Source organism: Paramisgurnus dabryanus, chromosome 4 (assembly GCF_030506205.2).
Source record: "Paramisgurnus dabryanus chromosome 4, PD_genome_1.1, whole genome shotgun sequence".
Taxonomy (NCBI): Eukaryota; Metazoa; Chordata; class Actinopteri; order Cypriniformes; family Cobitidae; genus Paramisgurnus; species Paramisgurnus dabryanus.
Window position 1 is genome coordinate 41,726,058 of NC_133340.1, and position 12,562 is coordinate 41,738,619.

The 12,562-nt window shown below is 38.6% G+C and overlaps 1 protein-coding gene across 5 annotated transcripts in view; it reads right to left on the minus strand.

Moving 5' to 3' along the window:
• Window positions 1-2,173: 2,173 nt before the first annotated feature.
• Window positions 2,174-12,562, minus strand: part of rapgef2a (Rap guanine nucleotide exchange factor 2a) — a 43,512-nt gene continuing 33,123 nt past the window's right edge. For 3 of the 5 annotated variants that reach the window (XM_065254648.2, XM_065254644.2, XM_065254643.2), the window contains 11 exons: window positions 12,291-12,531; window positions 11,801-12,184; window positions 11,486-11,697; window positions 11,143-11,266; window positions 10,861-10,884; window positions 6,112-6,329; window positions 5,592-5,720; window positions 5,364-5,459; window positions 5,120-5,279; window positions 3,370-3,905; window positions 2,174-3,278 (listed from right to left, as the gene is read on the minus strand). In XM_065254648.2, the coding sequence (XP_065110720.1) occupies window positions 3,253-3,278; window positions 3,370-3,905; window positions 5,120-5,279; window positions 5,364-5,459; window positions 5,592-5,720; window positions 6,112-6,329; window positions 10,861-10,884; window positions 11,143-11,266; window positions 11,486-11,697; window positions 11,801-12,184; window positions 12,291-12,531 (2,150 nt within the window). In that variant the 3' untranslated portion in view covers window positions 2,174-3,252. The remainder of the gene's footprint in view (window positions 3,279-3,369; window positions 3,906-5,119; window positions 5,280-5,363; window positions 5,460-5,591; window positions 5,721-6,111; window positions 6,330-10,860; window positions 10,885-11,142; window positions 11,267-11,485; window positions 11,698-11,800; window positions 12,185-12,290; window positions 12,532-12,562) is intronic. The other 2 variants (XM_065254647.2, XM_065254646.2) reach the window with 1 other exon arrangement.

Genomic DNA, 12,562 nt, shown 5'->3' on the forward strand with positions numbered 1-12,562 from the left:
CCCTGCTGAAAAATCCAGCTAAGACCAGCATAAGCTGGTGACATGGTTTTTGCTGGTCTCCCAGCTTGGTTTTGCTGGTGTAGCAAGCTGGTCTAGATGTGTTTTGATCACTTTTTTTCTTCTAATCAACTGAGTTGAGGAGAAGACAGGAAAGCACAGGGAGGAGAGAGGGTCACGGGACTGGCAAACGACCATGAGCTGGGAACCAAACCCGGGCCACCGCAAGCGTGAAAGCATGACACGTCGGAGCACCGGCCACCACACCACTGGCCCCGATGTGTTTTGACCACTTTTTAAGCTGGGCCCGTATATATATAGATAGTAGATATGAATTAATATAACATTATGAAATATAAAGATTATAGGTTTTTTATACAATGAATATTATTTTACACAATTTAATATACAGTATAAGATGTATATTAGTGAAACTTATTCAGGTGCTTGCACAGTACCAAGATTTTTTATGGGATTATCAAGACAGCAATGGTATATACTTAAATGGTATATAAATTAGCAAAATATACACTGTAAAAAGTTAAAGTTTGATCAAATTAAATATAGGTGTTACTAATTGAAGAAAGTTTTTTTTAAGTAGAGCCGCTTTTGGTTTAACAGTTAAATAAAACACCATAAAATGTAAATAAAATCTACAATAGCAATATCAACCTCAAAAATTGCAAAGTATCTACAAGTTGCAGTGACATTATTACATGTAAAGTGATATAAATAGAGTATAAAACCCTGACCCAAAACATGATTTTAGCAATGTTAGCAATGAGCAAACCAAAGGTGAAAGTGACAAAGATGGCAAAAATTATAATGGCGTTTAAGTGGAGAAATCCAAATTAACTTGATCATCTTATTCAGGCTTGATCATCAAAGTATTTTTATCTAAGTTTTTGCAAACTTTAGTATTTTCTTATCAACAGCTTGTGAGTGAAATCAAATGATGTGATTCATCATCTTAACTTTTTAAATAGTACTACGTTTGTCTATTTCATTAACATGTTAAAAACTTAACCAAGATGGTGCAAAATCGTGTAAAATAAATGCATGTACTTATTGTAATATTGTTAAACATTTCTTGAAGCAAATTTAAATTAAAATATTTAAATACTAATATAATTGTAATGTCTTCATGATTCATGAATGTATGGTGTCACATGCTGCTGTGAATGTACCGTTGCCGGCTTTCTACTGGCTGATTCTGAGGTTAAGTGCGGCCATTTTAGGTTGAAATCATTGTAGTCCTCAGTTTGCAGCACTTAAGACAGCACTTTCTCTTTATAAATGTCTCCTATTCTCAGACTGATCCTACTCCTTACTAAGAATTTTTTGACACTTCATAGTCACTTCATTTGACACTTCACAAGTCATAGCTTAAGACTATTCTTAAGAGCATTTCTAAGAAGTTTTATACATACGGGCCCTAGTCTAGGCTTGAACTCACCCCCAGCTTGACCAGCTTCGCTAGGCTGGGAGGAACAGCTTAAACCAGCTACCAGCTTTTTATTTTATTTATAGATTTATCCAGACCTGCGTTTGAGGCAAAGTGCCATTTTCAGTTAGTCTTTCGCTTTTATTGATTTGTTCGGAAATGCTGCAATGTTTTACTCCACAGATGCCATGTTAATTGTTTAATGGTTAATTGTATTTGTTAATAAAACAGTTCAATTAAATTATGCAATTTTTATGTCTTAATAGATACTGAGGTGCTCCATCTTTTTTAAAGTATAGGACAAATTATGCCAAAAATAATTTTTGCAGTGCTGCTGCATTGGCATGAATGCAACAACACTTTGTTATACATGATATGAAGAGATTGGTTCCAAAACCAGATAACTCTAATTTTTTTTTCAAAACATGTTTATTATTACATTACTCATGTTTTTATTGTGCTACTTAGCTGTATTTTTGTTTGAATGTGTCCTTGTGTATAGAAACAAAAATGCAAATTACAATTCATTTTACAGTATCCTTTAAAAAAGTGATATGGGGCCCCTGCACAGTATCTTTGTATAGGGCCCACGATCCTGTGCTACACCCCTGGTTATCAGCTCAAATATTTTATACCTTTAGGATGTGCTTCGTAAACCTGCAAACATTAAAGATTCAAAAAGCATAAAAAATCCTGACAGCAAATTTTGTAATACAAGACCAAAACTGAAAGTCATTGCTACAGTGTTTATTTTCATCAGTCATTTGTAGCAGATTTGCGTTGTAACAGAATAGGTCTCTGAATTTTTTTAACAAAATATAACCAATATTTACAATAGTTGTATTAAAAATACAAAGTAGTTACAGACTTTGCAAGTTGTCTTTGTAAAAGACGTAGAAATACATGTGGTACTTATAGATTTGGCTGGGTATAACACAAGGAGCTATAAGCGATACATTTCAACTAACACAATTCATCATGACATTCTAAGGAAAATATACTGCTGTAAATATGTACTACTGACCATATCATGACCACCCTATTGTAACAACTATATATCATCTTGACTACAAAAAATATATCTTGCTTTTGAAAACTTGTGTGCAACAATTCATGATTTGTGCCATATATCATTTAGATAGCCAGGAATAATGGAATTGACAGATAAAATTAAATAAAAATACAAAACATAAAATATTCTCAAACAAAAGCCTGTGGCAAAGTTGGACATGATCATATAAGAAAAGACAAGTTTAAAATGACCATATAATAAACACTGATGTTTGCACACAAAGGCATCTGAGACTATTGAGGTCTATGGGACAGCTTCTCAGTCTATGTTTTCAAGTGTTTGAAGAGGGCTACGTCTCCCTCTGTGGTAAATATAACACTTACACACACTCAAGCACAGACACACACACTCAAGCACAGACACACACACACACACACACACACACACACACACACACACACACACACACACACACACACACACACACACACACACACACTCAAGTAACATGGTAGACTAAACCTTTCGTAAGAAATGAAATAACACTGTTTGCATGTAACACTGATACATTGCATCACATTCGCATCATCTCTCACCAGTTCTTACTTAAAACGAGACGATGACCTTCATTTAATTGTGCACTGTTTGGTTTTGTTCCTTCTTCTTTGTTTTGTTAAAAGTGCCAAAACCTTGTGACCTCTGTGAAGACCCAAAATGCTATGCTGTAGTTCATTCAGCCATGTTTCCACATGTTTCAGTCATGTCAATGGATTGTCGTAAAACTTTGGGGCAAAGACATTCAAACAGCAGATATTTGCTCGTTTTCTGTAAAAGATGAAGAAAAAGAACCAATAAATTTAAGTTTATTTCCCAAAACCTGCAATTGGTCTATTTTCAGCATTTTTTACAAACATACCATCTTGTTGTGGTCGTCGTGGTGACTGGCAATGGCTGTATGCTGGTAATCTGCTTGTTGGGCGTACTTGTGAAGGATGTTCACATGATCTTTTTACAAATCGGGACCTTTGCAGCGCTGCGTTGTAGTCCGGTGGCCGTCTCCCATGAGCATGAACTTGAGGACTGTCTGTCTCAGCCAATGAAAGAGCTGTGTAACCCGGTGGAGTGGGTGGTGGCTCTCTAAAACGCCCTTCCCTTCGACTCGCGACACTTGGCGTATTTGGAGTCTCATCTTTTCCACCTCTACGTTTTATCGTTCCTGTGTCGCCTTCCAATTCTTCGCCCCAGCATCCGGTAGGAGTGCTCGTATGACTACGTCCAATCCCTTCAGACAGTGTCTCCCAGCTGCTGCGATTGTCATAATAACCGATACGATGTGGGATACTCTGGATATTGTCATGGGAACCGCTAGAGCAGGACGTCCAGCTGCCACGCCCGCTGTCTGCTGCATCCAATGATGCCCGGTCGCACAGATCCTGAGTCAGGGAGTAGGACCTGAGAAAAAAAAATATGAGTTATCAATGTATGATAATATAAATTTTGTGAGGATAAAAGTCCTGGTAGGCAAAATTTACCACACAGTGAAGGAAATACATTTAGGGGTGGTTTAGCTTAAGCCAGGACTAGACCTTAGTTTAATTCTGAAATAACTAGTTTTAACAAACATGCCTTACTAAAAACATTACTTGTGTGCATTTTAAAGCAAAACATAGGGCACTGATGTATTTTAAGATCAGGGTTCCCAAACCTTAGTTAACTTCAAATTCAAGGACCTTTCAAGGACTTTCCAGGTCCAATACCCTCACATTCAAGGACTAAATGTAGGGACACACTTCAAGTGAGAGCAAGGTTACATCGTGTTACCTTTTAAGAAACATTGTTACAGTTCCCTTTCGAGGGAACTCGCGCTGCGTCACTGCGGTGACAATTTGGGGACGCCTCCAGTGGTAAGTGCGTCTGAATGTGTATATCAAATTCAACCAATGGTGAGGCTTAACGACAAAGACAGGGTGAGCCAGAAAGTATATCGGTATCTGAAATATTGCCAAAGACGGCGTTACAGGGAAGCAGGAAGTATGACAAGGTAGATGCAGCGTCTTGTTCCTTTCTCAAGGAACAACAGTTATATACGTAACCCGAGATGTTATCATGTGTCACAAAACAACTATGCAAAAAAGCATTTTGATATGAATCGACATTCGCATACAGAAGATATAAGCATTTAAAGCGAACATTTTAGCAAGTGAGCTTAAAAAGTCTAGAATTTTTATGATATTATCCTACACTACAGAGAGAATAATATGGATTTTTTTACCAGAATCTAAAATAGATTCAAACACTTTAAATGCCCTGTATCTATGTATGTATATTTTCAAAAACTTTCCAGGGCCTTGAATTATTTCCCCCAGATTTACAAACTTTCAAGGATTTCAAGGACCCGTGGGAACCCTGTAAGATATGTCAGTGCAAGTAGTTTTCAGTTTGGATATCTCTAGCATTTATTTTAGTCTAGGACTAGTCTAATCCCTATCCAGGAAACCGCCCTTTAAAGTACTATTATTCAGCTAAAAACCTTGTTCCTGTGAAACCAAATTATTATTTGGCTTTTATCTACTGCACATATCCACACAGTAACTGGGTGACCAATCAGAATCCAAGACTATATAAAATATACTTAACTATTAGATGGATGTGTGCAAATCTCTTACCCAAGGCTTATTTGGTCAGGTTCCGCCCTACGCGTGTTGAGTGGGTGTGTCAGCGTATGGGCTTGAGCATGGGTGTGGTCGTCATTTATGATGAAATCAGAGGAGGAGGAGCTTAACAAACTCAACTGATCTGATGCATCGCTCACCACCAACTGTGGGGCTGTAAGACAATGAGAAATAACTGTAAGTGTAACACTCCTTTTACAATTCCTTACATACAAATATCAATACCTAGTTAAAATACCTTTTCTAGGTGTATTACGAGGTGAGGTACGCGGAGAGGAAACCAGAGACGAGGCATCTGATTGGCTGCCCTCCGTGAGCTTTCGTTGTCTCTCTTCTGAAAGAGGAAGAATCTTATTGAATGCGACACACCAACTTATCTGAATATCTCTAATACTAAAAACCACCAGCAGAGGGTGCTCAGATGCCATTTAAACTCATCCTTTGTGTTTAAAGAAAAGATGCTAACCGAATGGCAGCATGTCTTTGTCGATTGATTTCTTGCGGCCAGGATTTCCATTTATGTGCTGAGGAGTGGAGCTTCTCTGACTGACAGGTGATGCATCCGCTCTTCTCCTGTCACCTGAGCTCTTCAGTGCTGAAAACAAGCACAAACACAACATCAGCAGCCATTTGCAGACCTTGAGTATAAAAGGCAGATGTGTTGCAATATTCATTTTAAGACCATTATCGGATGTTTTGAAGTACACAAAACAAATTTGTAGTTGCTCATTTAAAATACAGCACTACAGAATGAAACCGTAGTCTTTTTATTAAATATAAAGCTGTTGGTTTGTATTTCTGTGGTTGATTGATTCCTAACTGAAAGACTAAAAGAGTTTAATTTCCATTACAACTACTTTGCTATGTCCTGACCTGCTGTAGAACAACCATACACATTTTTTATTTTACTATGTTCATTGTGTATGGCGCGTACAGGAAACAAAAAAATGAAAAAGTCGAATGTGTGTTAGTTTGCGGAGACTCACTCGCGCTGTTGGGTGGTTCACACAGTATAGAGAGCTCATGAAGCTTGTCCTCGTTGCTCTCGAGAGAGTGCGAGTCTAAATACTGCCGCACGCGTCTGCTCATCATCTCCACCTCATAGAGTTTCTTAGTGCTGAGGAAAGAACTCCGCCTACCCTTCCTTTTCCCGCCCATCGTTCCGATGTCAGACAGAGATGAGCTGCTCACCTGACTCAGAGATCTACACACACAGACAAGTAACAATATGTGTTACTGAACCAGCTTATTTAGTGAACATATCAAAATAAATAAAGTGGAACCTGGAGAAATTGGTTAGCGTAGCCATGAGTATTATTCACATGCACAACACAGAGCGGACTAACTACATTAGAAAACTACATGTAAAGGCAGAGGTCTCAAACTGGCTCGGGGCATCTCGTCTCAAGTGACATCTCGCTGGAGAACAGTAATGCCATTTCAACATTTATATTATTTAGCATATAATAAACAGTGGTTTCCATCTTTTTAAAACACATTATTTGAGAACAGTAAGTTAATATTTTCTTAACCATATCTTAAATAACTTTAAAAAAAAAATCTTAAATACGTTTATATACCGTTTTGGCACCAGGTAGTGTTTCCGCTTTGATTTATATTAGATTTTCTTCAGTCACAGCAGTATTTCATCTTCACAGATAAAAACAACTTTTATGAATTTTAAAGTCTAAGGGTGCTTTCACACTGGCACTGTTCAGGTTGGCCCAAATTAGCTTTCAGTCCGTTTTGTACGGTTCATTTGGGTCAGTGTGAACACAACATCCTCAAGCTCTGGTGAGCACTAAAAGGCTGCTCCGAGACCGCTTTAAACAGGTGGTCTCAGAGCGTCTGTCGACGAACTCTGGTGCGACCCATCTGTGGTGTGAACGCTGCTCGACCTCGGGACTAACCAAATACAGGAAGTTCTCCACATGTTTGAGCCACTGGGCTTCCGTCGTGACGTAAATTGTTTGTTATATTGTGGGTTAACAAAAACAAGGCGATCTTGGGCTGTTGCAGAGATTCGCTGTCTCCTGGAGGTATGAGCTGATGATTTTATAAATCCACAGCTGTCCTCCACACACACAAATAGTGACATAACGGGATTTTTAGCAAACGGCTCCGTGAGAAGGGCTTTAATAGATCAGTTGGCAATTTTGCGTTAAAAAAATAGAAACTTTGCAAAGACGTGCATCGTTTATCTCCATATCTTGCTAGCTTCGCTCTTTGTGTCAGGCTGGTTGTCATGGAAACATGTGGGGGTGGTCATGGGGTAGAGCTGTCTGAGACCAACGACAGCGCTGACATTTGTCACATGGTGTACGGTCCGGTGTTTTAAGTATGGTAAAAACACAAAACTGGACTAACTGAAAAATTATACAATGTAATTTGGTGCGCTCCAACATGTGTGAAAACACCCTAAATAAGTTAATTAGAAAAAAATGCTTTTAGACTTCAAAATTGATGACAATCGAGTTCATCTGTGCCAATTACAGGGCTCAAAATTAACTTTTTTATTTGGTAGCACTGGTGCTCCCAACTTTAAAGAGTTAGGAGCACCAGCAAAAATTTATGCGAACTCATCCAAAAATTATGAAGCACCATGTATTCATCTTTTCACATCCTATGGCCAAGATTTGAAATTTTGTCTTTTTTTGCTGCATAGATTACTAAAATAATACCCAAATGCTGTTTAAATAGTATAGCAGCAATAATAATTTAACAATTACAGGAAACACAAATGAGATTACAATAGAAAATCTAGCAAACACGTAAAACACTGATTGATGGTGACATTACAAAAGTGACCCTAATATAGAAGGCTAATATATATTGGTATTGATAACTGCATTACCAGGATGATATTACTACTAAATAGGCAATGTTTTTAAAAACATACCATCAGCATTGTCGTGTTCCACCATAACATGGAATACAAGGATGTCTGTCGGATGTCCCTCAAGCAGGATGCGCACATACATCATCAAACACTATTTGATAGACAGGTCCGTGTCTCCATCAATAATGAACACATTTGTCATGACAATTCTTGTGTTTTTGGCACTTTCGCCATGTTTAAGCAAGGTCTCGCGCTTAAAATGTATGGATTCTGCCACCAACGCCGTTTTACCTGCAACCTCCGTTTCACAGGATTTACAGTAAACACAGTAACATCGAGCCATTTTCATAACGGAGCCACTCGTAATCTTTAAGCCTCTCTCCGAAAGGTTTAACGTTAAGCCTTATTTTCCGGTGGTGAAGTTGCATTTAAATCCGGACTGTCGTTATGAATTAATACAGTAGTAACATTGGCTGTAGTCGCCTCGTTCTCTTCATGCTCGCGGTTCGTTTTTTCACATTTTCGCGCTTTGCGTACCAACGTAGCACGGCAACAAGAAATGATTGACATTTATATTAGCCAATCTGCGCTCTTCATTAAACACAAGAACTTAAGGTGAAATTTGATGTTATGTAATGTTGGAGAGAATGCTGAACCTGGAACAGCACACAGCATACACAATCTAAATCAAGTCACACCACAACAAAATAGGCAGTCGCACAAATGCTCCCACATATATTTTAAGGTCGCATATGCGACCAAAACAGTCGCAATTTCGAGGCCCTGAAATTACCTTGTTAGACAAAACGCCTATGTATGATAAACTTTTGTTAAACACAGAGCTTATTTTTTGCAATAATCCAAAAGTGTATGGGAAAAATGTATTGGCTTTTTAGCGAGGGAACCAGTGTCCCGCTAACTTTCAAGGTTGGCCTACAAAAATACGTCATCCTTGCGGCACTCAATTACAAACTCGCTTTTGTGAATATTTATACTTCAATTTGCGGCTTATTATGGAGGTTGCATTTATGGTCCATTGCGAATTTAATTAAGCAACAGAGCTGTCTAAATACTCTCTTGGATAAATTGGCAGTGGTAGGATCACACAGACCAAACAAAAACAAATGCAGAACTTCAAAACAAACGGTGCTATATGGCACCAAAAGTGGATCTTTGCTCGTAATCATAGAAGAACCATTTTTAGTGCCATAGAGCACCAGTGAAGCACCCGTGTAGAACCATATAGTGCTATGGTAGAACCATATCTGGTGCAATATGGTCCCTATATGGTTCTACACAGGTGCTTCACCGGTGCTATAGGGCACTAAAAATGGTTCTTCTATGATTACGATCAAAGAACCACTTTTGGTGCTATAAAGCACCGTTTGTTTTTAGAGTGTATAAGTGGCTACAGCATTGTTTTTCAGAGAAAATGAAATGTTTCATACATATCTGCAAAAATATTATTGTTTTTTATATGTTGTACAGTAGAAAATCTACATACAGCGCCTTGAAGTATCAAACAATATAAAACTTGGTAAATAAAAATCTTCTGGAGGCCGAATTGTTATGTTTTTGACAATAGATGTTAGGGCTGGGCAAAAAAAAGATTTTTCGATTAATCGTTTTTTTTTCTGTGGTTGATTCAAAATCGATTCTCACAGGCCACGAATCGTTTTTTTCCCATTTTATTTCCGCAAACATTGAACGTTAGATTAACTTTAATCTAATTACTAGTCTTCTCCACTAGATGTCACCCTTTTTTTGCTTTGCACGATGTTACTAAGGAGCGAGAGGCGAGCCTGTCATGCATTCAATCAGTCTATATTCCAATATATTAAAATATAATATAATATTTTATATTATCTATATTCATTGAGTTGAATCGAGAATCGGGTATAAAAATCGTGCAGAGAATCGGAATCGAATCGATCTGAAACATCTGAATCAATACCCAGCCCTAATAGATGTGGGCTGCATAAAGAGGGATGGTGGGCTGGCAGTTTGAGACCCCTGTGTAAGGAAATATTACACAAAGATATTACACAAAGTATCAAAGATAAAACTGGTTAAATAACCGGACATCAGAAAAAGTTCATGCTTTTCTAGAAGGTGAAAGAGAGCATTTGAACATATATGGTTTTACAAACAGTGCATCTAAAACAGGCTGGACTACCAAACAAAGTGTTTTTGGGAAGCGAGTTAAGAACACAACATAACAGTTAAAGGTGAAGTGTGCATTTTTTATTCAAATAAAACTTTCCCCAATTTGAGCTTAAAGGTGCAATGTGTAACCTTTAGAAAGATCTCTTGACTTAAATACAATATAATATACATAACTACATGATCAGTGGTGTATAAAGACCTAACATAATGAACTGTATTGTTTTTATTACCTTAGAATGAGCTGTTTTTATCAACACAAACTACGGGTCCACTTACAAGGAAGTCACCTTTATGTTTCTACAGTAGCCCTTAATGGACAAACTGATCTGCAGAGCACATTTCCTCCCTTTGTCTCAGACAGCGACATGTTTGTCCTGTGGCAGCTTCCATAGTTTCTCCATGCGTTTCGAAATTGAGGGGTGAGAGTGAACTAAGCCGTTGGTTGCTATGCAACTAAAACCCCACATTGTACCCTTTAATTTGCAGTGAAGAACTAAACAAACAACCCTTACAATATTTAAATTCTGTTGCAACAATGTCTAACCAATATGATAATTTTGTGGCGGGACTACTTGTCTGTGAGACCAATGGTAGAGACCTAAAGTGTTTCGGAAAATCACCAAGAACCATTCATTCCCTCCGGTGATGCTAGTGGTGGAGAAATTACACACTTTACCTTTAAACAGAGAAAGTGAAAGAGAAAACGAGAGACAGTAGCGTTCCCACTTACCCTAGACTCCTCCACTTTTTCTTCCTAAAACACAGAGCCGCGAGGACGAAGAACAGAAAATGGAGAGAACGAGGAGACAAAAAGACACTAGTGCTTAGACAGTGAAGCCCACACAGCAAAGGCCCATATAAAGGATAGACACCAAGCACACAATGACTGACAACAGAAATTGTCTTTCAGCAATGGATATACAGCACACTGTATGTGATAAGTGTGTGTCTGTGTCATTTAACATCTCAACTTATACAACCTAACCATTAGCTTCGTGGGTGAGGAGGGTACCTGGTTTTAAAAAGCAATGCAGGGTCCATTGTGATGGAGGCCATTCGAAACACATGCCTGATCTCTCGGGCGATCATCCTCAATTTCTCAAAATTCACCAGACCATCCACCTTAGAGTTGTTGCCTATAAACACACCCATGTTTAAGGGTTAACACTAATACTTTGGATAATAGACACCTTACAATTCATTTATTTATACATTTTCATTTATTTGATTAAACATACCCAAAATATTTTAACCTTTATTACATAAAAAGTATTTTACTAGTTTCCATAAAGATCGCTATGAACAGTAAAAAGGCAAATAGCCTAAGTGCATTTAAATGCAGGGATGTGGTTTACCCTCGTGAAGGAAGGTGAGGTCTTTTTTGATGACAGGAAACAGAGGAATGACGGGCGGCTGGAGGTTGTGCTTGTTGAGAAGGTTGCGGTATTTGGCCATGTTGCGCGACGGGTCGAACACATCCTGAAGTTCTTCCAAAAGTTTCTCGTATTTTCCAGGCAAGCGTTCCCATGTGGACCGCAATCGAGAGACGGGTGGCAGATTAAACCCGCTACGAATAGCAAATACAAATATAAGCTACTTGACTTCATGAGGCACCACACAGGATGCTTTTAAACGTTAATTAATAAGTATTTTTTTCTAGATGTTAATACCTGATGATGGCGAACATGGAGTTGAAGTTCTTGCAGTCACGGCAGTGAAGGGCGATCTTTATAAAGTGCTTGATGATCTTCATTCTTTTGGCCGGATTGCTTTCCTGTACGACCTCTGTGGCGACCCAGAAGGTCTCTTGGTTCACAAGACCTTCGAAGTTGCGAAGGTTGCTGGGAGGATCGTGTGGGCGGAGCTTAAAGAGGTCAATGATGTAATCGGTTGGTTCGATGCTCGAGAAGAGAAGATAGTTGCGCGCTGACAGCTGATTGGCTATCTCAACTGAGCTCAAAGATAACAGAGAGACCTGAGATTCTCGCTGCATCTCCTGAGCTTCCACATCTGAACAGAGCGTCTCCGTCTCCATGTTGTTCTTTAGATAGTACCTGACAAAATAAACATCCAGCCATTATTATAATAAATCTCTAAAACTGACTTTTTAAATACTGACTTTGTGTTTATTTGATATAGGCGTGATTGTGAAAACCAAACCTGGCACTGAGCTGTATCCTATCGGCTAGTTTGGAGAGTTGATCAGGAAGTCGTCTCTGTTTGATGACGCCCTCCTGCGTGACTGACACCTCACAGAGCGAATAGGCTTCGGATGATGTTGTCAAACCAAACTCTCGTATGGCCTGATTGGCTGCCTCTCTAGCTGTGGTGTCCCTATTGATCAGCAAGTAACGACTTTGTTGGTCTGCCTTGAAAACACGCAGCACCTGCTCTTGCAATTCTGCAAATGAAAAGTTAGAAAAACAAACCAC